This window comes from Dipodomys spectabilis, unplaced genomic scaffold, assembly GCF_019054845.1.
Source record: "Dipodomys spectabilis isolate Male_0828 unplaced genomic scaffold, ASM1905484v1 ptg000001l, whole genome shotgun sequence".
Classification (NCBI taxonomy): Eukaryota; Metazoa; Chordata; class Mammalia; order Rodentia; family Heteromyidae; genus Dipodomys; species Dipodomys spectabilis.
The window spans coordinates 1,115,986-1,140,170 of record NW_024870678.1 but is presented as its reverse complement, the minus strand read 5'-3'; the positions used below and the strand labels follow the sequence as shown (position 1 = coordinate 1,140,170).

Here is a 24,185-nt window from a genome sequence, read left to right as displayed (position 1 = left end):
TACAAGCATGAGCCACCAGTGCTTGGCAATTTCACACTTTTTGCTAGTTAATTGGAGATAAGAGTTTCACAGATTTTTCTTCCTAAACTGGCTTGCAACCATGATTCTCAGATCTCAACCTCCTCAGTAGCTAAGGATAACAGGTGTGAGCCATTGGTGCCTAGCTCAAGACTGTATTCTGAGAGTTCTTTCTCAGCAAGTCTTAGCTGGAACTTGCTGGGTACCTCAGATAGATATTTATGCTGAGTGCACTTTGAGATCTGAAAACTCATTAATTTTTCAGAAACGATTCCAGTAAGATATAATATTCATGAGGCTAACAGAAGAGGGGGAAGTATCTTCAGGCAATGTTATTTCAGCTTATGAAGGTCTCTCTTTTCCTTTGCATTTAAGTAACGAGCTTTTGCCAATCTGCAATAAAAAGCATGACTAGGTGAGTGTGGTTATATATATCTGTGATCCCAGAATTCAGGCAGAAAGGTTGTCAAGTTAAAGATGAGTTACATAGCAGAACTCTGTCTAAAAATATAAAATACATTTAATATTTATGTGTGTATACACATATATATTTGTATATGTATATATGTGTGTGTGTGTATGTATATGTGACTTTATAAAGTCATAAACTTATAAAATTTCAAAGCATAGACTTTTTGTTGTTGTTGTTATGGGTTGTGGGGCTTGAACTCTGGCCCTGGGCACTGTCAGCTCAAGGCAAGCACTCTACCACTTGAGCCACAGTGCCACTTCCAGTTTTTTGGTGGTTAATTGGAGGTAAAAGTCTCACAGACTTTCACACTGGGGCTGGCTTTGAACCGTGATCCTAAGATCTCAGCCTCGTAAGTAGCTAGGATTACAGGCATGAGCCACCAGTACCCGGCTAAAGCATAAACTTTTAACAAACATGAATATATATAAATGTATTCATAACAAATGCATCTGAATACTGCTGAAGTACTAATAATGAACATTCATAGGTATATTAAAAATATCTGTGATTATTCTTTTAGAAATACCCTTTGACTCACCCAAGAAAAATTGGTCCCATCATGTCCACTAGTTCTTAAATAAGTAACCTGTTGTCACCACCTAGGAGACAAAGCTAAACTTACAATATTCCCAACTGGATCCTGACATGTGGTTGAACATAAAAACTGGTCATTGACAGAAACCAATTGGACACTTGGAAGATTAAATGTGATTGTTCCAGCTTTGAGGTTACATAAAACATAGTGGCTATGACTCTCAAGCAGGGAAATGTACTTTTACATGGCACCACTTCAACTGAGCAAGCAAAGTTGGCATCATTAATAGGCAAGCTGGTTAGTACAAGTCACCCGATGGGGTGCAGCCTAAGTATATGGCACTAACTGAATGAAGCACCATTGCCAAAATTGTTCAACCTGCGTTGCAGGTTTGGCTCAAGCGACAGAGCATCTACCTGGCAAGCTTAAAATTGTTCCACTTACCTATGATATCTTTAAACCAAATTCTTAGTATAAAGAAAATTCAGTTAATAAAGGAACATGTTTGATAGATATAAGGAAATAAACATTCAGAATGTGGTACCAGAGTCTTCAGTTCTTAAAAAGTCTGGCATGGGAAACAAAGAGATTATAGAGTTATTTCAGAGATTCAAGGTGGCACAGAGACAAAACTGCTAAATTCATTTATGTGAACCTTGACTGGATCCTGATTTTTTTTTTTAATCTACAAAAGACATCCCTGAGACACCTAGGAAAATGTGGTTATAAGCCATAGATAGCCTATTGTGATGCACATATTGCTAATTTTTTTCTTAGATAATGATAATGAGAGTTGTTCAGGAAAAGATGAATATAAAGAAACTCAGAAAGGCATATAATGAGTAAAAGGGCCTGACAGTTGTTACTTCAAGTGCTCAGAAAAAGATGACACATGATCCCAGCTACTGATGACAGAGAACAGGAGGCTGGAAGTCCAAGGCCTAGCCCTGAGTCAAACTATGAGACCCTATCCAGAAAAATAACTAAAGTAAAAGGGCTAGGCATGTCTTAAGTGATTGAAAGCCTGTCTGGCAAATATGAGGCCCTGAGTACAAAGCCAGTACCACAAAACCAACAAACATGATCCAAATAAGACAAAATGTTCATCACTGGACCTAGTGAGTGGTACATTGGTGTTTATTTAACTCTTTTTTTTTCAAACTAATTTTACTTTCATGGGTTTGAAAGCCTTTGTAATAAAAATTAGGCTCATTAGGTGTATGCTACACAATGAAATACACATAGTATTAAATAGCAATTTTTTTGTTTTGCTTTTGTTGGTTGTGGGGCTTGAACTCTGGGCCTGGGCACAATCCCTGAGCACTTCAACTCAAGGCTAGTGGTCTACCCCTTGAGCCACAGTGCCACTTTCCAGTTTTATAGTGGTTAATTGGAGATAAAAGTCTTCCAGACTTTTGTGCTGGGGCTGGCTTTGAACCGCAATCCTCAGATCTCAGCCTCTTGAGTAGCTAGGATTACAGGCATGGGCCATTGGCACCCAGCTAAATAGCAAATTTTTTTACGAGACCAAAGTACATGACTGCTCATCAGTGTGGATAATTTTAGGACAGAGGAACTCAAGAGGATGACAGAGGTGTGCTGCAGAGCTGGGAATGGTCTGGGTGTGGGTTGGACAGTTGGTTCATGAGGGTTTATTTCATTATTGGGCTGTATAACTCACATATATGCATATATTATACTGTAGATATCAACTATGACACAATAAAAATGATCAAACACAGTTTGGCCAGTCCTTTCACTAAGAATATCAGCATTCTATACATGTTCTGCTAACTTGCCCTGGTCTGAGGAAAGTAACCAGACTCTTTCCTGCTTGCTTAAATGATGGTGCAGACCTGACTCACAAAAAAAAAGAAGAAGAAGGGCTGGGAAGGTGGCTCAGTGGTAGAGCGCTTGCCTTGCATGTCTGAGGCCCTGGGTTCGATTCCTCAGCACCACATAAGCAAAGAGAAAAAAAAGCCAGAAGTGGCACTGTGGCTCAAGTGGTAGAGCACTAGCCTTGAGCTGAAGAGCTGAGGGACAGTGCCCTGGCCCAGAGTTCAGGCCCCACGACTGGACCCCACCCAAAAAAAGAAGAAGAAGAAGAAGAAGAAGCTCTGAGTTCTTTTTTAAATAGAAATATAAAAATACATATTTTGAACAAATACAAAATAAAAATTTGGGGGGGGGGGTCTGGTTGTGAAGCCTGAGCTCTGGGCCTGGGCACTGTCCCTCAGCTCTTCACCTCAAGGCTAGCTAGCGCTCTACCACTTGAGCCAAAGAGCCACTTCTGGCTTTTTTTTTTTTTTTTTGCTTATGTGGTGCTGAGGAATCAAACCCAGAGCCTCATGCATGCAAGGCAAGTGCTCTACCACTGAGCCACCTTCCCAGCCCCAAATAAATTTTTATATGTATATTTTATTTGTATTTTATTTTATATGTCTTCAGGAAGATGAGTGCTGATATTACGAGCTCTTTAAAACAAAAGTTGAGGGGCTGGGACTGAGTTGGAGGTCAGCCAGGGCTACATCAAACCTTGTGAAACCCTGTCCCAAAAATAGCAAACAAGCTGGGCACCCGCTGGGCACTCATGCCTGTAATCCTAGCTACTCAGGAGGCTGAGATCCGAAGATCAGAGTTCAAAGCCAGCCCATGTAGGAATCCGTGAGACTCTTACCTCCAATTAATCACAGAAAAAGCCAAAAGTGGTGCTGTGGCTCAAGGGGTAGAATGCTAGCCTTGAGCACAAAGAGGCTCAGGGATAGTGCCCAAGCCCTGAGATCAAGCCCCAGGACCAGCAAAAATTGGAGTAAAAGAAAACATCTACAAAATGAACAAAAAAGAACAACAAAGATACTCTCAACCCATCTACACACTCCTTAGCAATCTGGGAAAGGATTCATGTCCTGAGCATACCAGGAAGTTCAGTAAGCCCAAACTTTGAACTGACATCAGAAGTAGCATTCATGAGCCTAATGACAGAAATGATGCCAGGCCATCATAAGCTGGACTTTGGGACAGACTTATGACCACCCCGCAGGATGCACAGCAACCCTACTGCAAAGATTAGAGAAAGGTTGAAATTTAGCTCCATAAACCCCAGCCTGGCTGGAGCCTGAGTCATGGAATATCCCAGACCCTGTGATTAAAATCTTCAGGCTGACACCCTTCGCTTTCTTCTCTCAGGTTAAGTTCATTGCTCAACACCACTGCTCTGAAAAAAGATAGATCCCTTTGATGTAAAAAAAAAAAAAAAATCAAAGGCAGCCAGACATAAAGTCACTTTCTTTGACTTACATTCCTGCTTTTCATCCCAAACTCTAAACATGAAAGCGCCTCAGACTCACGTGGCTGAGCTCTTCCCTCACAGCACTCTCTGCCTTTGGGATATCATGCTGTGCCTGGTTAACACCTTCCCCAAGCTCTTTATCTCTGCCTCTCCTCTCCACACTACAGCAGTGACACTCACTCTCCTGCCTCTCTCCGTACATGTACAATGGCAGCTCAGACTCAACATGTCCAAAATCAACCTGAAAGGCATTCTTCTGCCCAACCCGCTCCTCCACATCTTCATCTCAGTGCCCAGTCCTTTCACTCAACCCTCACACCTACCTAAAAGCTGCCAGCAGATGCTGTCCCTTCTACTCCATAATGAGCCCCAAGTCTGGTCATTCCTTATGCTTCAATACCACCCTGAATAATGCACCCCAAGTCTGACCATTCCTCACCCTCATCACTATCTTGCCTGAGGCAGATTGGTTTCCTTGCTTCAACCCTTGGATGGAAGAGGTAGAGGTAGGAGGACTGTGGTTCAGGCCAGACAGGCAAAAGCAGAAGACCCTATCTAGAAAACACAAGAAAAGCAAGAGGACTGACTAGAGGTGTCACTCCAGAGGCAGAGCACTTCACTGGGACACATAAGGCCCTGTAAGCAATCCCCAGTACCACAGGAAATAGAGGAGAGGTGAGGAGGGGAGTAGAGTAGAAAGGAGAGGAGAGGAAGAGAGAGAAGGAAGAAAAGACTAATAAATACATGAAAAATACAGCATCTTTAGCCATACAAATCAAGACTACATTGAGCTGGGCATCAGTAGCTCATACCTATATTTTAGTATTCAGGAGGCTGAGATGAGAGGTTTGAAGTTAGAAGCCAACCATGGAAGACAAATCCACAAGACTCATCTCCAATTACTAGCAAAAAGCCAGAAGTGCAGGCATGGCTCAAGGAGTAGAGGTCTACCCCTAAAGAAGAAAAAAGCTGCACAAGAATATGAGGCCTCAAGATCAAGCTCCAGACTGGTGAGATAGGCAGATATCTAGAGATAGACAGACAGATAGACAGATAAACAGATAGAAAGACAGACAGACAGACAGACAGACAGACAGATAGATAGATATACAGACAGACAGACAGACAGATAGGTAAACGGACAGACAGACAGTCAGACAGATAGGTAAACAGACAGACAGACAGACAGACAGACAGATACTATACTGAAATTCCTTCTCACTCTAGTCAGAATGGCAATCATCAAATAATCAAATAACAAATGTTGGTGAGGATGTAAATTAATGCAGCCATTATGGAAATAAGTATGGCGGTTCCTCGAAAACTAAAAACCGAACTACCCCACACTCCTGCTCTGCCACTTCTAGGCATATATTGGAAGGAGTGCTAAGTCAGCACACAATACATATTATATAGTAACAGTATGAACAAGAGTCAAGTGAAGGAATCAGCCCTCACTTGAGGAGAGAGAACACCTGGTATGCATACATAATATAGCTTTAGCCATAAAGAACAAAATGATGTCATTTGTAGGAAAATAGATTAAACTAGAGATGATCATATTTAGCGAAATAAACCAGAACCAGAAAGACAAATATAGAATTGCTTTTCTCGTATGCAAAATCTAGACTTTTAAAAAAAATTCATGGCTTGGAAGGTAGCTCTGTGGTAGAGTGCCTGGGTTCGATTCCTCAGCACCACATAAGCAGAAAAAGCCAGAAGTGGCACTGTGGCTCAAATGGTAGAGCAACAACAACAAAAAAACCCACAGATAAATTATTGTCTGTTCTGTACTTGGATACCTCCTACCTAATACTTCCATTTTAACCATTTTAACGACTTGAAAATTCTTCCTGGGTCAAATCAGAATCGACCACTCTAATTTCTGCTGGTTTTCCTGAGACCTCCTATGACCTTCCAGGAGCAAGGGTGATTTCTTTTCCACATGACTACTAGGCAACTCTTCAAGGCTGGCTGCTACTTCATGTTCACAATTTCCATGCAGTTCTCTACAAGTTTATCTTTTTGTGTGTGTGCTGGTACTACTATAACTTGAACTCAGGGCCTGGGCCCTGTATGTAAACCTACTCTGAGCTTTACTATTTTGAACCACAGCTCTACTCCTTGTTTTCTGGTGGCTAACTGGAGATAAGAGATTCATAGACTTTCCTGCTCAGGCTGGTGTTGAACCTTGATCCTCAGATCTCAAGCCTCCTAAGTAGCAATTCCAGGTGTGAGCCACTGATGCCCAGCCCAACAAGGTTTTAGTTCCTGATTTCCAAGATTCTGGTATTATTTATCCAACTCCTATATTCTACAAATCAAATCATTTTCCATGTTAAAAACTAGTAAACAGACTTTTAGAAATTAATAGAATGAGACAGGTGTCAGTGGTTCATGCCTGTAATCCTAGCTACTCAGGAGGAGGAATGTTGTTCAAATTAAGCGTGCACACACACACACACACACACACACACACACAAACAGAAAGAAATTGATAGAATGACAAAGGCCTGACTAAGGAGTACCTTACCATTCACCACAGAAACCACCTTTCACTTTACAGAGTAGACTTAAACCTTTTTGCCTTTGCCTACATACCCCATTATTAAGATATTCACCTATACTTCCTCTAATTTAAAAAAAAAACTTTTGAACATTCTCTGAATACATATTTGTAATGTATAGGCATTACCACTGGACATTTGGACAAATACATTATGCATACCAGAAAACACACTCACAAATTAAAATCCTAAAAGGCAGGGATTTTGAGTAAAATGTAAAGAAGCTGTGTGGTATTTTCCAGCATCTCACCTGTCCTGGGCTAGCTCTGCACTTAGAGGAGACCACATGTTCACTACTGCAGTCTGTGCTATTTATCTACACTGTGCCCCTCCCTGAGATTACCCATTTCCTTCAAACTAGTCTGACAGATTCCTGAGATTTATGCATGACACTTTTACAGGGAGGGACATGTGTGTTGGCTCCCTCCCACCTGAATGAAATACTGAATTCTCTCTTGAAATTACTGTGGACATATAATCTGTTACTCAGCTTTGAAGAGACGAAGATCCTTTGTTATAAGGAAAATCCCTACACTAAACACAAATGCACTTGCCAGCACCGGAGGCTCATGTCTGTAAATCCTAGCTACTTAGAAGACTCAGATCTGAGAACTGAGGTTTGGAGCCAGTCCAGGCAGACAAATCTGAGACAGACCTGTCTTTGTTTAACCAGCAAAAAGCCAGAAGTGAAGCTATGGTTCAATTGGTAAGAGTGAAAAGGCCAAGCAAGGACACAAGGCCCTGAGTTCAAGCAACAGTACCAGTATTCTCATAAAAAAATGTATTCCCCTCCCCCATTCCTCTAATAAAGTGATTTTCATAAGCAAGGTAAATCACAGTAAACTAGGTATAAAATAATCAGAATTTAACGTGCCATATAAAAAGTACCTTTCAGTCCATAATTACGGAACAGAACAGCTGATCAGAAACAGTATCTTAAGCTCTGTCTCCAGTACTACAATCCCAACAAAACTTCATTCCAACCATCCACATATTAAATACTCACGTGCCCCAGTGCACTTTAATGGAACAAGTTTTCTGCATCACACCAAAGCCCTGCATTTCTTCAGTGTCATCGAAGTAGGAGTTAAGGAGTCCTAACCCTTCTGGCTCAGTAAATAAGTCAATTTGACTAATTCTGTAATCCTGAAAAACATATACATACACATAAGACACAGCTAGTAATCATCTTACCACATATTTAATTCTTTTTTTTTTTTTGGGGGGGGGGGTCCAGTCGTGGGGCCTGAACTCTGGGTGCTATCCCTCAGCTCTTCAGCTCAAGGCTAGCACTCTACCACTTGAGCCACAGTACCACTTCCGGCTTTTTTCTCTTTTTGCTTATGTGGTGCTGAGGAATCGAACCCAGGGCCTCAGGCATGCAAGGCAAGCGCTCTACCACTGAGCCACCTTCCCAGCCCCCACATATTTAATTCTATAGTAAGCTTATCATTCTTTTTTCCTAGTCACTTTTCAAGTGATTAGAATGAGCCTTGCCAGGTGCCCATGGCTCATGCCGCTGAGATTTAAGGACTGCAGTTCAAATCCCACCTGCGTAGAAACGTCTAAAGGACTTTTATCTCCAATTAATTATCCTCCCTCCCCCCTAAAAAAACCACCTCATAAGCGAAGTTGTGGCAAAAAAAAAAAAATAAAGAATAGTGCCCAGGCCCTGAGTTCAAGCCCTAAGACCAACATACATACAAGAAAAAGAACGAGAGGTTGGAGATATAGCTCAGATGGTAAGGCATCAGCAATGAGTGCAGACAGTCAGAGAACAAGTTCAAGTTCAACAACAACAACAAAAAAGATCGTTTAATAGCCATGTAACAGTTCACAAAGTCCTGCCAGTATGCATCCCTTTCCAGTTTTCAGTCTTGAGTTCACACTGCACTGCCTTGAAGGACAGACATACTCCATTCATCACAGGCCTCAGTCACACTCAAACCCAGGTCATTCTGAGCATCCTTCTGTCATCCTCTCTTGGCTTTCCTTAGTCAAAGGGGTTTGGCTGAGAAGTATCTGAGACCATAGTCTATACCATGGTTGTTAATTGGCTCTTTGCACATTATAAGGCCTCCAGGCTGGGACTAGACCTCTATGCTGCTGATTTGATCTAAAAGGTCAAGGACAAAACACATATTCATGGTGACATTCATGGTGACTCTACATTTTAGTCACTGTTCTATGCCCCACACACCCACTGCCCACTAAACACACTGAGTACACTAGTGGGTTGTTTACTGAGCCTCTTCTATGCACACAGCCGGGTGAGCTACAATATAAAAAGAAATCTTAGGCTGGGAATGTGGGCTTAGTGGTAGAGTGCTTGCCTAGCATGCATGAAGCCCTGAGTTCAATTCCTCAGTACCACATACACAGAAAAAAGTTGAAAGTGGCACTGTGGCTCAAATGGTAGAGTGCTAGCCTTGAGCAAAAGCAGCTCAGGGACAATGCCTGAGTTCAAGCCCAAGACTGGCAAAAAAAAAAAAAAAAAGAAGAAGAAGAAGAAGAAGAAATCTTAATGCTTGGGCCAGTTCAGGTGAGATTCAACATCTCTAAAAGCAGTAAAGATACGGAACCAAAAACTGACTATCTTGAATATATGACTTATGGTTCATGTTTTAAGAATCCAGCACACAATCTACAAATAAAAGGTAATTCACACCTATCAGGAGCCACAAATATGCCCCTGCCCTTCAACACACTACTATTCAGAAAAAATTAAACCTAGGAAATAAATTAGAAAAAAATACATTTTAAAAATATTTATTTTGGCTAGAACTGGACTGGAACTCTGGGATTAGGTGCTGTCATTTAGTTCTTTTGCTCAAGGCTGGCTCTCTACCACTTGAGACATAACTCTCTTTCTAGCTTCTTGGTGTTTAATTAGAGATAAGAATCTCAGACCTCCCTGTGTAGGCTAGCTTTGAACTTCTGATCTTCAGATCTCAGCCTCCTGAATAACTAGGATTATAGGCATGAGCCAGTAGTATCTGGCAGAAAATTATAAATTATTAAACACACAATATGTTCTCACAGCATTATTTACAATAGTGGGAGGGAGAGGAGAATGGACCTGAAACCCACTGATGCAGAAAATAATCAATGATGCTCCCTCACTTATCTGCTTAGTGATGAATGCTAACCCTTTATTTCAAGGAAGTAAAATGTCGGGCTAAACCACAACCCAGGTGGTGACGTGGAAAGCACTGACTAATCATTGCACAACAGGAGCTCTCTTGCCCCACATGCTCCACTTCCCTTACCCTGTCATCCAGTCTACCGATCCCCTCCCCACCAGGTCCTACCCCCTTCCCCAGTCAGAATTCACTGACATGGTTCCTTGGGAGTGTGATCGTAGAGAACAAAAAGAATTAAGAATTACAAGGAAAAAGTAGACCAACATTGGATTTGTGTTATGATTACAACAATAAAAAAGAACAGATTAGTTTATGACACCAAAACGCACAGAATTGAAAAGAGAAGACAGTGTAGTAGATGGTAGGCTTATTTTATTTTGCCTTATTTCTTGTGTGTGTGTGTGTGTGTGTGTGTGTGTGTGTGTGTGTGTGTGTGTGTGTGTGTGTGTGTGTGTGTGTGTGTGTGTGTGTGTGTGTGGTACTTAGGATTGAGTCCAGAGCCTCACACTTGCTAGGCAAGCACTCTACCACTTGAGCTATTCCCCTAGCCCAACAGATAATATATTTACACACTGATTGTCAATATAACTTGAGCCATAAAAAAGCAAGTGTAATATTCTACTAATGAGGGCATTTTAAAATAGAATTCATCTTATCTCCTTATCAATGTTATGTACTTAAAACTACTAAAAAGGGGCTGAGAAGGTGGCTCAGTGGTAGAGAGCTTGCCTTGCATGCATGAGGCCCTGGGTTCAATTCCTCAGCACAACATAAGCAAAAAGAAAAAAGCCGGAAGTGGCGCTGTGGCTCAAGTGGTAGAGTGATAGCCTTGAGCTGAAGAGCTGAGGCACAGTGCCCAGGCCCAAAGTTCAGGCCCCTCGACCGGACCCCCCCCAAAAAAAAAAACTACTAAAAAAAATCACTTAGAATACTAATTATCATTAAAGTGACTGAGAAGTTCTGATCTAAGGAACAGGTGTCATTTTCTCCTGCCAAAAATGGTTACTCAGTTTTAGAGCCTTTCATTTCTTTCCTCCATTTCTTTTTTTTTTTGGAGGGGGGGGGGGATAGGGGGTGTCGGTCGTGGGCTCGAACTCTGGGCACTGTCCCTTAGCTCTAGGCAAGAGCTCTACCACTTGGGCCACAGCGCCACTTCTGGTTCTTTGGTGGTTTAATGGAGATAAGAGGCTCATGGACTTTCCTGCCTGGGCTGGCTTTGAACCACGATTCTCAGATCTCAGTCTCCTGAGTAGCTAAGGTTACAGGCATGAGCCACCAGTGCCCGGCTCTTCCCTCCATTTCTTTTGTGCTTTACAATATCCAACTCTATTACATAAAGACAGGCTTTCAATTTTCTACTAGGAAGATACCTGTTAATTATATTTTTTAAAATAAATCTCACTAGCCACAAAATAAAGATACCAATTACATTTTCCTCAGAACAAATATGACTTATACAAGAAAAATCTAAGTTGAACTTTCAACTGAATGTCTGGATTATCTTTCCAAAATAGAATATGTGTAGACTATTCAAAGTAATCAAATCATGCAGCAATCAAAAACCAAGAAAAAAAATGGTTCATTAAAAATATCAGAGCAGGCTGGGAAGGTGGCTCAGTGGTAGAGCACTTGTCTTGCATGGATGAGGTCCTGGGTTCGATTCCTCAGCACCACATAAGCATAAAAAAAAGCCAGAAGTGGCGCTGTGGCTCCAGTGGTAGAGCGCTAGCCTTGAGCTGAAGAGCTGAGGGACAGTGCCCAAGCCCAGAGTTAAGTCCCACGATCGGACCCAAAAAAAAAAAAAAAAATCACAGGGAAGTGGCACTGTGGCTCAAATGGTAAAGCGCTCACTTAGAGCTGAGGGACAGCACCCAGGCCCAGAGCTCAAGCCCTAAAACTGACCAAAAAAAAAAAAAAAAACCACAGGCTGGGCACTGGTGGCTCATACCTATAATCTAGCCTCCCAGGAAGCTGAGATCTGGGGATCATGGTTCAAAGCCAGCCCAGGCAGGAAAGTCTGTAAGACTCTTATCTCCAATAAACCACCAAAAAACTGGAAGTGGTGCTGTGGCTCAAGTGGTAGAGCACTTGCCTTGAGCTGAAGAGCTGAGGGACAGCGCCGAGGCTCAGAGTTCAAGCCCCGCAACCAACAACAACAACAAAAAATCACCAGCCAGAATCTCAAGTTTGAGAACAGTAGTCTGGGCTACAAAGTGAGCTCTAAAAACAAGCAAATAGACAGAAATCATCATAAAAAAGAACTCATACAATCAAGTTACTAAACAAAATACACTTGGAAGACTGAAATAAGAACCAGGATGAAAGATTTACACCTTGAAGATTTACCATGGAAAAAATCAAACCAATTAGAATGCATCTTTTCTAATTCTCATAAGGCATGCAAATATTTAAATTATAGAACATATACTCACAGAGTACCAATAAAATACTCTCCTGATCATTTATTTCATAAATTAAACATTTCCTTTAAAATACAAACCAATCCTGAAATTGGATATATATTTGTTGCATGAATGAATTCATATTTACCATGACCTACCTGGACTACATGTCTGATTGAACCAATTACCACAGGCTTATCAGACTCAGCTTCCTGGTTTCTTTCCAAAATATCTTCCACACCCCAAAGACCAGAGAGTTCTACTTCGCCTTCTTCTAGGGGGACAGAGTGTCCTTCAAAATTTGGTTTCTCATACAAAATCCAGCTAGGAATAAAACACAGAAATACCATTAGCCAATGTTTGAAAAGTTTTTATAACTCAACTATTTTGGCTGATGTATATTATGTATCAGTGACCAGGCTAAAAGTAGCATGAACCCCATAAAATAAACATTACTGGAATAATTAAACCTCTGCTAATTCAAGACCTATATCAGTATCTTGGAGAGTTTTATGGAGGATTCCAGGAGAATTTCAACTACCAACACTGCTAGTTAGGCGACTTAGAAATTAAATATAGATAGCTAAATAGGTTTACTGTAGCAATATTTTCCTTATCCAGATAGAAAATATTAATTTTTATACACGTTTTTTATTGTAGAAATACTCTACAGAGGGGTTACAGTTACACGAGTAAGGTAATGAGTACATTTCATATCAAAATTGTTACCTCTCCTTTGTTTTTCCCCTACTATCCCTTCTCTCCCCACCTCCCCAACTCCCCTGTTCCCCCCACCCCCACCGAAGTTGTAGTTCGTAGAAAACATTAAGTTTAAAGGAATTTTATTTTAATAGAAAGGACATGTATGTTAAACAGAGAGTATTTTTAAAACATTTTTCCCTCAGTCAAATACTGAGAAAAAATGTCTAACATATGACAGTGCTACACCTATGTGCTTATACTTTCAAAGAAACCTGGGCTAGGGGAGTGGCTCAAGTAGGGAAGCACCTACCCTAATTGATATAAGGCTTTTGAGATCAAAACCCAAGACTGCAAAGAGAAAAAAAGAAAAAAGCCAACAAGGGTAATTGATTAAAAGAAAAAAATTATTGTTTTGTTAAAAAAAACTTACACAAAGTTTGTTTACAATAATTGGAATGAAAGCAATGTTTTTACTTTTCTAATGAATATATTGAATATATAGAAATATATGGCCAGGCGCCAGTGGCCCACACCTGTAATCCTAGCTACTAGGAGGCTGAGATCTGAGGATCACGGCTCAAAGCCAGCTTGGGTAGGAAAGTCCATGAAACTCTTATCTCCAATAAAAACCACTAGAAAACTGGAAGTAGTACTCAAGCGGTAGAACGCTCGCCTTGAGCGAGAAATATATGAAAAAATATAGAAATATATGGAGAGAAATACACCTAATAGGAAAGATGTTACATGTTTAATTAAATGGAGACCAAAAGAAAAGCTTAGTTTTCTGTTTTTTGGGGTTTTTTTGCCAGTCCTGGGGCTTGAACTCAGGGCCTGGGTACTGTCCCTGAGCTTCTTTTGCACAAGGCTAGCACTCTACCACTTTAGCCACAGTGCTACTTCAGGCTTTTTCTGTTTATGTGATGCTGAGGAATCAAACCCAGGGCTTCATGCATGCTAGGCAAGCGCTCTACCACTGAGCTATCTTCCCAGGCCCAAGCTTGCTAAATTTTAAAATCATAAATGTCTAGAGCTCAAACCTCTTTATTTCAAACGTGTTTCTAATAGATAAGAAGTATTTATGCCAAATCAGTTATTTTTTTCAAATTGCTTTCTTTATTCAATTTCCCAAATTTTCCAAGAGGTAATTAATACTAGTAAAATAATTTTAGAAACACTCAAAGTATTTATATTTCATCTATTTTATTTAAACAAAACTATCTTTTTGTCCAAAAAACAGGGAACAGTTTAGGTTAGTTCTTTACTAAACTGTCACTTAAAAAAAAAAAAAAGCTACCAAAAATGTCTTTAAGTGAAAATCTTATCAGACATTTAAAACTCAGGAGAGTGGCAGGCACCTGTGGTGCATGCTTGTAAGTATAGCTATTCAAGAGGTTGAGGACTGAAGTTTAAAGCTGGACTAGGCAGGTAAATTCGGGAGATTTTTTTTTTTTTTTTGGTCAGTTGTGGGGCTTGAACTCTGGGCTTGGGTGCTATCCCTCTGCTCTTCAGCTCAAGGTGAGCGCTCTACCACTTGAGCCACAGTGCCACTTCCGGTTTTCTGGTAGTTTATTGGAGATAAGAGTTTCACGGACTTTCCTGCCTGAGCTGGCTTTGAACCAAGATCCTCAGATCTCAGTCTCCTGAGTAGCTAGGATTACAGGCGTGAGCCACCAGCGCCCAGCTTTGGGGGGCTTTGGGAGATTCTTATCTCTAATTAACCAGAAAAAACCTAGAAGTGGAGATGTGGCTCAAGTGCTAGAGTGCTAGCCTTAAGCAAAAGCCAAAACACTGAATTAAAAACCAAATATCAGCACAGAAAACAAACAAACAACAAAACAAAACTCTCACAAGCCAAGAGAGTATTATGGGCCATGATGGATACTATTCTAAAGCAATGTTCCACAGGTATATAAAGAAACTTCTATTGTACTTTTCTGACTTTTCTCCCAGAAACATATATACCTCCTATAATCAGAACCATGACTCAGACTGTTTCTTAGCTGTAAATTCCTTATTGTACCACAAGAATCATTTCCTGCAATTTGCCTGATAGCGGCATGATCCTAAGGACACAGAGAGGACCAAAAAATGTGAAGAAGCCAGGCACCGGTGGCTCACGCCTGGAATCCTAGCTACTCTGGAGGCTGAGATCTGAGGATTTGTGGTTTGAAGCCAGCCCAGGCAAGGAAGTCCATAGGACTCATCTCCAATTAACCACTTAAAAACTGGAAATGGAGCTGTGGTTCAACGTGGTAGAGTGCTTGCCTTGAGCAAAAGAACTCAGGGACAGCACCCAGGCCCTGAGTTCAAGCCCCATGACCGACAAAAAAAAGCATGAAGAAGAATGGGAAATCCATAGGCTAAGCAAGGATGGCCCCGTGTCACACTTACCATCCTCTAACCACTTTGACGAGGATCACTGGAGAGAGGCTCCAGGAGGTGCAGTCCTTTATGTCTCCAAACACCTCGATGCACTCCTCCGAGACTTCGGGCTCTCTGAATATTACTACCTACAAGCAAATCAAAGGGCTAGTGCCAGTCCACACTGTGTCAAACCACAATACAACCCAGAACGGAAACAGAATAGAGTCTTACCTTCCCTGGTCGGGGATTAAGTTTACTTTGTAAGCTTCCTCTAAGTGTCTAAAATCAGACAAATAAAAACACAACAAATAATTAAAATGCTACACAGTAATCTTCTTTTCTCTCCCTCTGATCCTTCAGAGGAGGTCATATTTACTTGCCAATTTATCAGTTTTAAAACATGCCCATCCACCCAACTTTATGCTCAACTTATATTAAAACTCTCTCTGAATCTGGATAAGTAAAACTGCAAGCTTCTCCCATCCAACTCAATTTGCCATTTCAATTTCTCCTCATATCCACCAATGCTAGAAAACTCAGGGCCCAAGTCAGATTTCTGTTTTATATAACAGAACCAACTGTTAGACTATAATTCAAATAATCTCAAATAGATAAACATTAGAAAGTACTAATCACTTATCTACAAGAACCTAGATCAATTTTTGTTTCATGCACACACCCTATCTGGATGTGTAAATATTGTGTTGCCATAGTAACATCTGCCATCACATAACAACTACTAGTCTAAATAAAAGTTGATAGGTTATATTTTACAACACACATTGAACCCACTATATTTAATCCTCTCTTTCTTTTTTGTCTTTGCTGGGGCTTGAACGCAGGCCCCTGAGCTCTCCCTGGGCATTGTTTTACTCAGGGCTGGTGTTCTGAGCCACACCTCTACTTCCCTTTTTTGCTGGCTAATTGGAGAATCTTCAGATTTTTTTGTCCCTGTCTGGCAGATGCTCAGATCTCAGCCTACTAGGTAGCTAGGATTACAGGTAGGCATGAGCCACAGGTGCTGGGCTTAATCCCCCTTCACTGATACACAAAATAAGTATCTTTTATTTTATATGGCTTCAAAAGTAATCATTTTCAAGACCATCTGACATGACCAGTAAAACTAGAAATGCATAAGATAATAAAAATGATAATTACACATGCATAAAATATGTCCTGTGCTGACGGAGATGCCTCTTCTAAGGCCTGTCTTTGATCTGATGACTCTTGCATCACACCAGTGGAACATGACCACAGACCAGAGAAAGGCCCACTGAGGCGTTATTATTACCTGTATGGCCTGAACCTAGCTATATGTATGTGTTAGAAGTAGAAAAAATAAGAAGCTTAACATTTAAAAACAAAATTTAGGTAAAACATTAAAAACAAGAAGAATGATGTAAGGGGGCGACACTGATGGAGATGCATTATATTTATAAATTGACACACTGAATTGAAACCTCTTGGTATAACTAGTTTAAAAAAATTATAGGGGCTGGGAAGGTGGCTCAGTGGTAGAGCCCTTGCCTTGCATGCATGAGGCCCTGGGTTTGATTCCTCAACACCACATAAGCAAAAAAGAAAAAAGCCGGAAGTGGCACTGTGGCTCAAGTGGTAGAGTGCTAGCCTGAGCTGAAGAGCTGAGGGACAGTGCCCAGGACCAGAGTTCAGGACCCACGACCGGACCCAAAAAAAAAAAAATTATAAAGAGCTTAAAAAGCCACAACAAAAACATGAAAAAATAAGACTAGCTATATAGCTAACAAAGGCTAGCACCTAAAAGATAGTGTTGGGGAACAATCTTAGGGTCTGAACTCAGAACCTGGAACTTGCTAGGCAGGTGTTCTACCCCTTGGGTCATATTTCCAGTCAAAAAAATAATATGTGTGTGTGTGTGTGTGTGTGTGTGTATGTGTGTTTGTGTGTGTGTGTGTGTGTGTGTGTGTGTGTGTGTGTGTGTGTGTGTGTGTGTATAGACATATGTCTCAGTCTAGAAAAATATTATGCATTGCTTAGAAAAATATTATTGTCTAGAAAAATATTATGCATTGTTTCTTTTTTACTTTATGTGATTTAGTTTTTATAGGGAAGCTGTGTGTGTGTGTGTATGTGTGTGTGTATGTGTGTGTGTGTATTTTTTTTTTTTTACCAGTCCTGGGGCTTGAACTCAGGGCCCAGGCATTATCCCTAAGCTTCTTTTGCTAAAGGCTAGCACTCTACCACTTGAGCCACAGTGCTACTTCCAGCTTTTCTGTGTATGAGGAATCAAACTCAGGGCTTTATGCATGCTAAGCAAGCACTCTACCACTAAGCCACATTCCCAGCCCTAGGCTTTGTATATTTTATCAAGACTGTCAGATTGCAGTTTAGTAACAAGTAATCTAAGAATAATTAAAAAGATCAAAGCTATAATGAATGAGAAGTAGGCCAGCAGAAATTTTGTGCTGGAGAGAAAGAGTTAAGAATCTTAGAGGCGCTGCACAGTGGCTTCTACTCATGAGACTAAGATCTGTAGGTTACGAGTTGAAGCTAGCTAGGGCTGAAAAAGCCTTCTAGATTCCATTTCTGATTAATTAGCAAAGTGCTAAGCTGGAGGTATGGCTCAAGTACAGTGTGCCAGCCTGGCACTTGAAGGCCCTGAGTTCAAACCTTAGTACCAAAAAGAAAAAGAAAATCTTTGCTAGGAATGGGAGTGCACGCCTATAATCATTTCACTCAGGAAACTGAGACAGGAAAATCACAAGTTCAAAGCCAGCATAGATAACATAGTGAGACGCAAAAAATAAATCCACTTCTCCCACAAAAAAAGTCTTAGGATTTTTTCTGAGTGCTACAGTTAGATAGATACTCTTCTGTCAACGCTATTTTCATACCTTTTAATTATTTTTTTCCTAAGCTCTTTTCCTCAAAGTGTTCAGAGGCTTACATAGTTCTGTAACATGTGATAATATCATTGTTCTGAGGGCAAATAGCATATGCACTTACATTTTCTGGCATTTCAATTTTTTTGTGTGTTAAGTTTGTTTCGAATAGAGTTCTGATAGACATTATCCTATCACCTATATAAGCAAAAGCTCTTTGAAGTTCTCAATTTTTTAATGTAAATGGATCCTAAGACCAAAAAGTTTGAAACTCACAAACATGGAAAATAGATATACTGCTGCTAGACACGTACATACAGATTTTTTAAGGAAGGTCTTGCTAAGTAAACGAGGCTGGTCTGGAACTTGAGGTCCTCCTGCTTTAACTTCCTGATTGCTGGAGTGACAGGTATGTCTCACCATAATGGGCCAACTTTGGGTTTTGCAAGAGTTTTGCAGCCAGGCACCAATGGCTCACGCCTGTAATCCTAGCTACTCAGGAGGCTGAGATCTGAGGATCGAGGTTCAAAGCCAGCTTAGGCAGCAAAGTCCATGAGACTCTTATCTCCAATAAACCACTAGAAAACCAGAAGTGGCGCTGTGGTTCAAGTGGTAGGGCGCTCACCTTGAGCTGAAAAGCACAGGGACAGCGCCCAACCCCCAGAGTTCAAGCCCCAGGACTGACAAAAAAAATTTTTTTTTAATTTAAAAAATTTTTAAAAAGAGTTTTGCAAATCACATCGTATGACAGAATCACAGTAGAATCAATGCAACCCACTGAACTCACCATAGCACCTTGTCCAGGTGAGAAAAGGTAGCAGGCAGTTTCTGCAAGCTCCACTCATATTTCTAGACAAACACGGCTGAGCTCTCCTCCTAATATTCTGCCGTCCTATTTCCTTGTCCTCCCTCAACTTGGATATCAGGTATGGCGGCAAAAGGGCATAAATTCACTTGAAAACTGATAGTGAAGACACCTGCTAGACTGGAGAGCAGAGCTCAGTGGTAGAGCACAAGCTTAGCAGGTGCTGAGTTTGATTCCCAACACTTAAAAACAACCAATCAGCCAGGCTCTGGTGGCTCATGCCTGTAATCCTAGCTACTCAGGAGGCTGAGATCTGAGGACTGCAATTTGAAGCCAGTCCAGGCAGGACAGTCCATGAGACTCTTATCTCCAATTAAACGCAAAAAAAAAAAAAAAAAAGACTAAATAGAGCTGCAATTCAAGTGGCAAAGTAGTAGTCTTGAGCTGAAAAGAACAAGAACAGCACCAAGTCCCAGGACCTACACATGCCTTCCCTCGTCCCCCCCCCAAAAAAAACCCCCACAGAAAACCAAAACTACTCAGCTATACAAAGAAACAAATAACAAAACTTATAGCAAGCCAAGTGCTGATGGCTCACACCTATAATCCTCAATACTCAGGAGGCTGGGATCTGAGAATCACAATTCAAAGCCAGATTGGGCAGAAAAATCCATTAGACTCTTATTATCTCCAATTAATGAGCAAAAAGCCACAAGTAGAGGTTCGGCTCAAGTGACTGAGTGACAACCCTGAGCAGAAAGCTGGCACAAAAGCAAAAACAAAAACAAAGAACAAAGAACAAAGAAGATGGAGAAAAGATAACTCCCTCAAAGTCATATTTTACTGTACTCTTTACAATATTAAAGAGCTAGTGGAAACCAAAATGTTTTATGCTTCAAACTGCAGGATAAAGAATTATCTCCCTGATGAAAGCTAACTCCTTGTCGACAGAAAGGATGTGGGATGTACATTACTGCTTCTGTGAGAATGAGGGAAATCTCACAGCATAGAAGAAAGAAGAAATGGTCCCTTAGCTGGGTGGGGCCTTCACAAACAGAGAAAGCTGCTCCACACATCTAAATTCTAAATACAGTGTTGTGTGCTGCTACTCAGGATAGGAAAGAAAAAGTCTCATTTGTCTGAACTCAAAGCATCAAATGTATACTCTACCAGCTACATATTAACATGTAGACTACAAATGTCTTGAGAAAAGTACTTTCATACTTTGTTCTTGGGCCTTGATAGTTTCCTGTGCATAGCTGGTTTTCAAATACGTGATGAGTAGAAAATAATTAGACATGAACACAACCACTTTCAAAGCACAGCGTAAGATTGCTCACTGTCCTTTCCCTCCCAGCTCTGTGGATACCCCAGGCCAGTGGTTGGTACTTACCGCTGGATCTGGTAATGACATTCCAGAGAAAGAAATGCCTGGGTCATAGCGGCTCGGCTTGAAAAGACCCATGAAGTCAGTGTCACTGTTTCCGTGGTTTGGCAAGTGGGGCTTAAGAACACTCTCCACGTGGTTAGCCTTTTCAATACCCTCATGGTTCCTCAGCGTGGAAACTTCAGAAAACTTCATTTCTGGCAAGTGCAGGTTGCTCCGGGAATTCAGCTCTTCTTTGTGTTCCTCTTTGGGTGGGTATTTTTCCATGTGGCTTGAACTTTTCAAGCCTGAACAAGATGGACTGGACGAGGTGAAGTTGAAGACCTGTATGGAGTTGTGGGGTGACAGATGGGGCTGCTCTTTGTCTGAGGCACAGGGCGGGGCACCTTCCGTTCTGGGCTGCGCCCCTGAAGAACATGAGAGAGAAGGGTTTTGCGACGTGCTAAAAGATGTGGTCATCGTATTGACTGACGTCACCGAGGGAGAAAAGACCTTATCTTGTGGCAAGGAAGACAACATGCTTGAGAAGAGGGTGCTTTTCTCTAGCCTTGATCTCTTCACTCCCCCGCTGCTGACATCCCTGCTCCCCTTGTCACTGACTTCAGGGGTTGCCTGAGGCTCGTTTTTCCCGCTAGCATTGGGGTGCAAGGACTTGAAGAGGATACTCTGGTCTGCGGAGGCACGTTTGGGTCTCAGTTTAGATTTGGGATCCAGGTTGTCCATCAAATGCAAAGCTGGTGGTGGTTCTGGCAGGTTCTCCTTCTTTTTCCCCAAACCAAAGGTGAACACATTGGGATCCAACACCTTTTCTAGATTATCCTCGTGAATAGGAGGCATGGCGAAGTGAGGGGCAGGAGAGTTGGGCATCCTGGCTTTCTTCTTTTTCTGGGGCACGCAAACTACACTGTCCATCTTTTTGATGATTTCAGTGAACTTTTCCATATCAGAAGAAGAATCAAAGACACTATCATCACTAGTGGCAGAAACATTCAAATGACTTGCAGGACTATCCTGGCCATTCACCACATTTTCATCTGGCCTTGGAGGCGTTTCTGACTGATTTCTGGTTTGGGGAGAGTTGGTGGGGCTGGCCTCAGCAGGCAGGGGAATCCTGCTGCTGTGATTTGGAGCAGGAGTGGTCAGAGATCTTGCAGATTCTGGCGGCATGATGTGTGAGCCTGGCTCTGCCACACGTTCCTCTATGTGAGGAGTGTCTGTGGGCGAGGTGCTCTTGTTACCCGCTACTTCCTCTTGCTGAGGATCACAACTTGCAACGGAAACCACTTCAAGTTCATTACTGTGGCAACTCGGCAACTGTGCTTCTCTAACTTCAGAGCTTTCTGAGATGATCTGGGAGCTCACGTCTTGGGTGCTCTCTGCAGGAAGCACGAAGGACCTGACCTGTACAAGGACCTTGGATGGAGCCTCAGGTCCCACAGCTTCTAGGCTGTGCTTTGGGGACAAAGGATGGTTGTCTTCTTCCCCTGTACCTGCAGAGAGTGGCACTTTCTCAATGTAAGGAGATGAAGGCAAGGTACATCCATTATGGCTTTCTGACTCTTGGAGGTCAGGGCACAAGTGGCTTATAGGAACTTGAGCACACCCATTTTGGGGAATGTCCACAAGGGGAAGAGAAGGCCCCTGGCATGACTCAGCTGGGGGCTGTGAGTCACAGAACACATCCTGTGGCTTTGGAGGAGAATCTTTGGTATCAACAATGGCAGAGCCATCCTGAGCTGTGTTGAGTTCAAGTCGTTTGCTGCCTGCAGCCTCTGAGTCATCCTCTCCTGAGGGCATGGGGTCCGTGATGGTAGGGGCCTCTGGTTCTGAAACCCAGCCAGCATTTGTCTGCACATCTGCTTTGTCACCTTGGTTAGGCTGCGGAGTTAGGGCTTGGCCCTCAGGGAGCTCTTGGCCAACTCCTCCAGCCACTGGGAGAACAGGAGCTCTGGTTTCTGCTGGGGGGTCCTTCGCCAGCACCCCATTCTGCTGGCTGTTTGGCACCGTTTTCTTTTCAAGTTGCTCCATTTCCTTGGCTTTCTTGGCTAAATTCAGTTTTGCCCTCCCAACAAACGTCTTATTGGAAGGAGGGATGCTCCTTGTGCTGCGAACGTCGGGGTGTTTGGGAGTACTGTTCATCCGCTTGTTTTCAAATAAGGAGATTTTGGTGGCAGTGTTTCCCTTATGAACTGGCTGGCTGAATGAATTGTGTTCATTTCCCGAACTGTCAGAATTCTTGGGGGTTTTCAGACTTAGTTCCACACTTTTGGGTCTGGCAGGGCTGCAAGAAAAAAGCAGGATAGTTATCAACCTGGTTTTCAAAAGCTAATACACAAGCCAATTTGTTACAAAACGGTAACACTTTCCCAGTATATAATATTTGCCATCTTTGTTTTGTTTTGGGGACAGAGTTTGTAGCCCCAGCTGACCTTGAATTCTCCATCCTCCTGCCTCAGCTACTTAAATACAAGAATTACAAGTATGTACTACCATGCCCTGCTTTTTATGTCCTGGGACATGAACTCAGGGCCTGGGCACTATTCCTGAACTCTTTTGCTCAAGGCTAGCACTCTACCACTTCTGGTTTTCTAGTGGTTAATTGGAGAGAAGGCTCTCATGGACTTTCCTGCTTAGGCTGGCTTTGAACGGTAATCCTCAGGACTTAGCTTTCTAAATAGCCAGGATTAAAGGCGTAAGCCATTGGCATCCAGCCAACATTTGCCTTTTTATGAATCCTTTAAAACAATCCTAAATATACTATCAACTAGGGTTTGTTTGTTTTGTTTTGTTTTTGGTGCCAGTACTGGAGCTTTAACTCAAGGCTTGGGCACTATACCTTAGCTTTTTTGTTCAAAGCTAGCACTCTACCACTTGAGCCACATCCCCACTTCCACCTTGAGGCTGGTTAATTGGAGATATGAGTCTCATAGACTTTTTTGTCCAGACTGGTTTCAAACAACAATTCTCAAATCTCAGCCTCCTGAGCAGACAGGATTACAGGTGTACACCTGGATAACAACTATTTTATTAATTAATACTTATTTATTTTTGGTGCCAGTCCTAAGGCTTGGCAATGCCTCTGAGCATTTTTGCTCAAGTTCTACCACTTGAACCACAGTTCACTTCTGGTTCTTTTGGTGTTTAACTAGAGATAAGTCTCCTGGACTTCCCTGCCTGTGTGGCTTTGAATCATGATCTTTAGATCTCAGTCTCTTGAGTTGCTAGTTGTGAACCACCAGTGCTCCGCTTTAAAAAATTTTCTTAATGTCTGCATAACAAAGTCCATCATATGGATAGACCTGAAGTTATTTACTAACTATCCAATCATTTGTTTTGTCACCATTTCCTGGGCAGTCACATGTCCTGTCTAATGGGACTGCCACCTTTGAATGTATAGTGTTTCCTTTCAAACAAACAGAAGGTGCTGTCTGACCCCTGTTGGCTCTGCTCCTGGCTCTCACACTAACGTTGATGTGAACTTGCTCAAGTTACTTTACGTCTGGCCTCTGCCTTCTCTCTCTGTAATAAACAAAAACTAAATGGCTTAAACAGCTGTTTAGAACAGAGAAGTTGTTAATGAGGGCTGAAGGATGGAGTGGTTGTTTTTCTGGTTGAACTGGGATTTGAACTAAGGAGCCTC

At 41.8% G+C, this 24,185-nt stretch overlaps 1 protein-coding gene across 1 annotated transcript in view; it reads right to left on the bottom strand.

The window, feature by feature from the left end:
• The window catches only part of Crybg1 (crystallin beta-gamma domain containing 1), a 194,492-nt gene that overhangs the window by 32,253 nt on the left and 138,054 nt on the right, over positions 1 to 24,185 (bottom strand). Inside the window, exons 4-8 of the mRNA XM_042684717.1 lie at positions 20,552 to 22,826; positions 15,724 to 15,771; positions 15,520 to 15,638; positions 12,585 to 12,750; positions 7,888 to 8,027 (exon numbers count right to left, since the gene is read on the bottom strand). Of these exons, the coding sequence (XP_042540651.1) occupies positions 7,888 to 8,027; positions 12,585 to 12,750; positions 15,520 to 15,638; positions 15,724 to 15,771; positions 20,552 to 22,826 (2,748 nt within the window). The remainder of the gene's footprint in view (positions 1 to 7,887; positions 8,028 to 12,584; positions 12,751 to 15,519; positions 15,639 to 15,723; positions 15,772 to 20,551; positions 22,827 to 24,185) is intronic.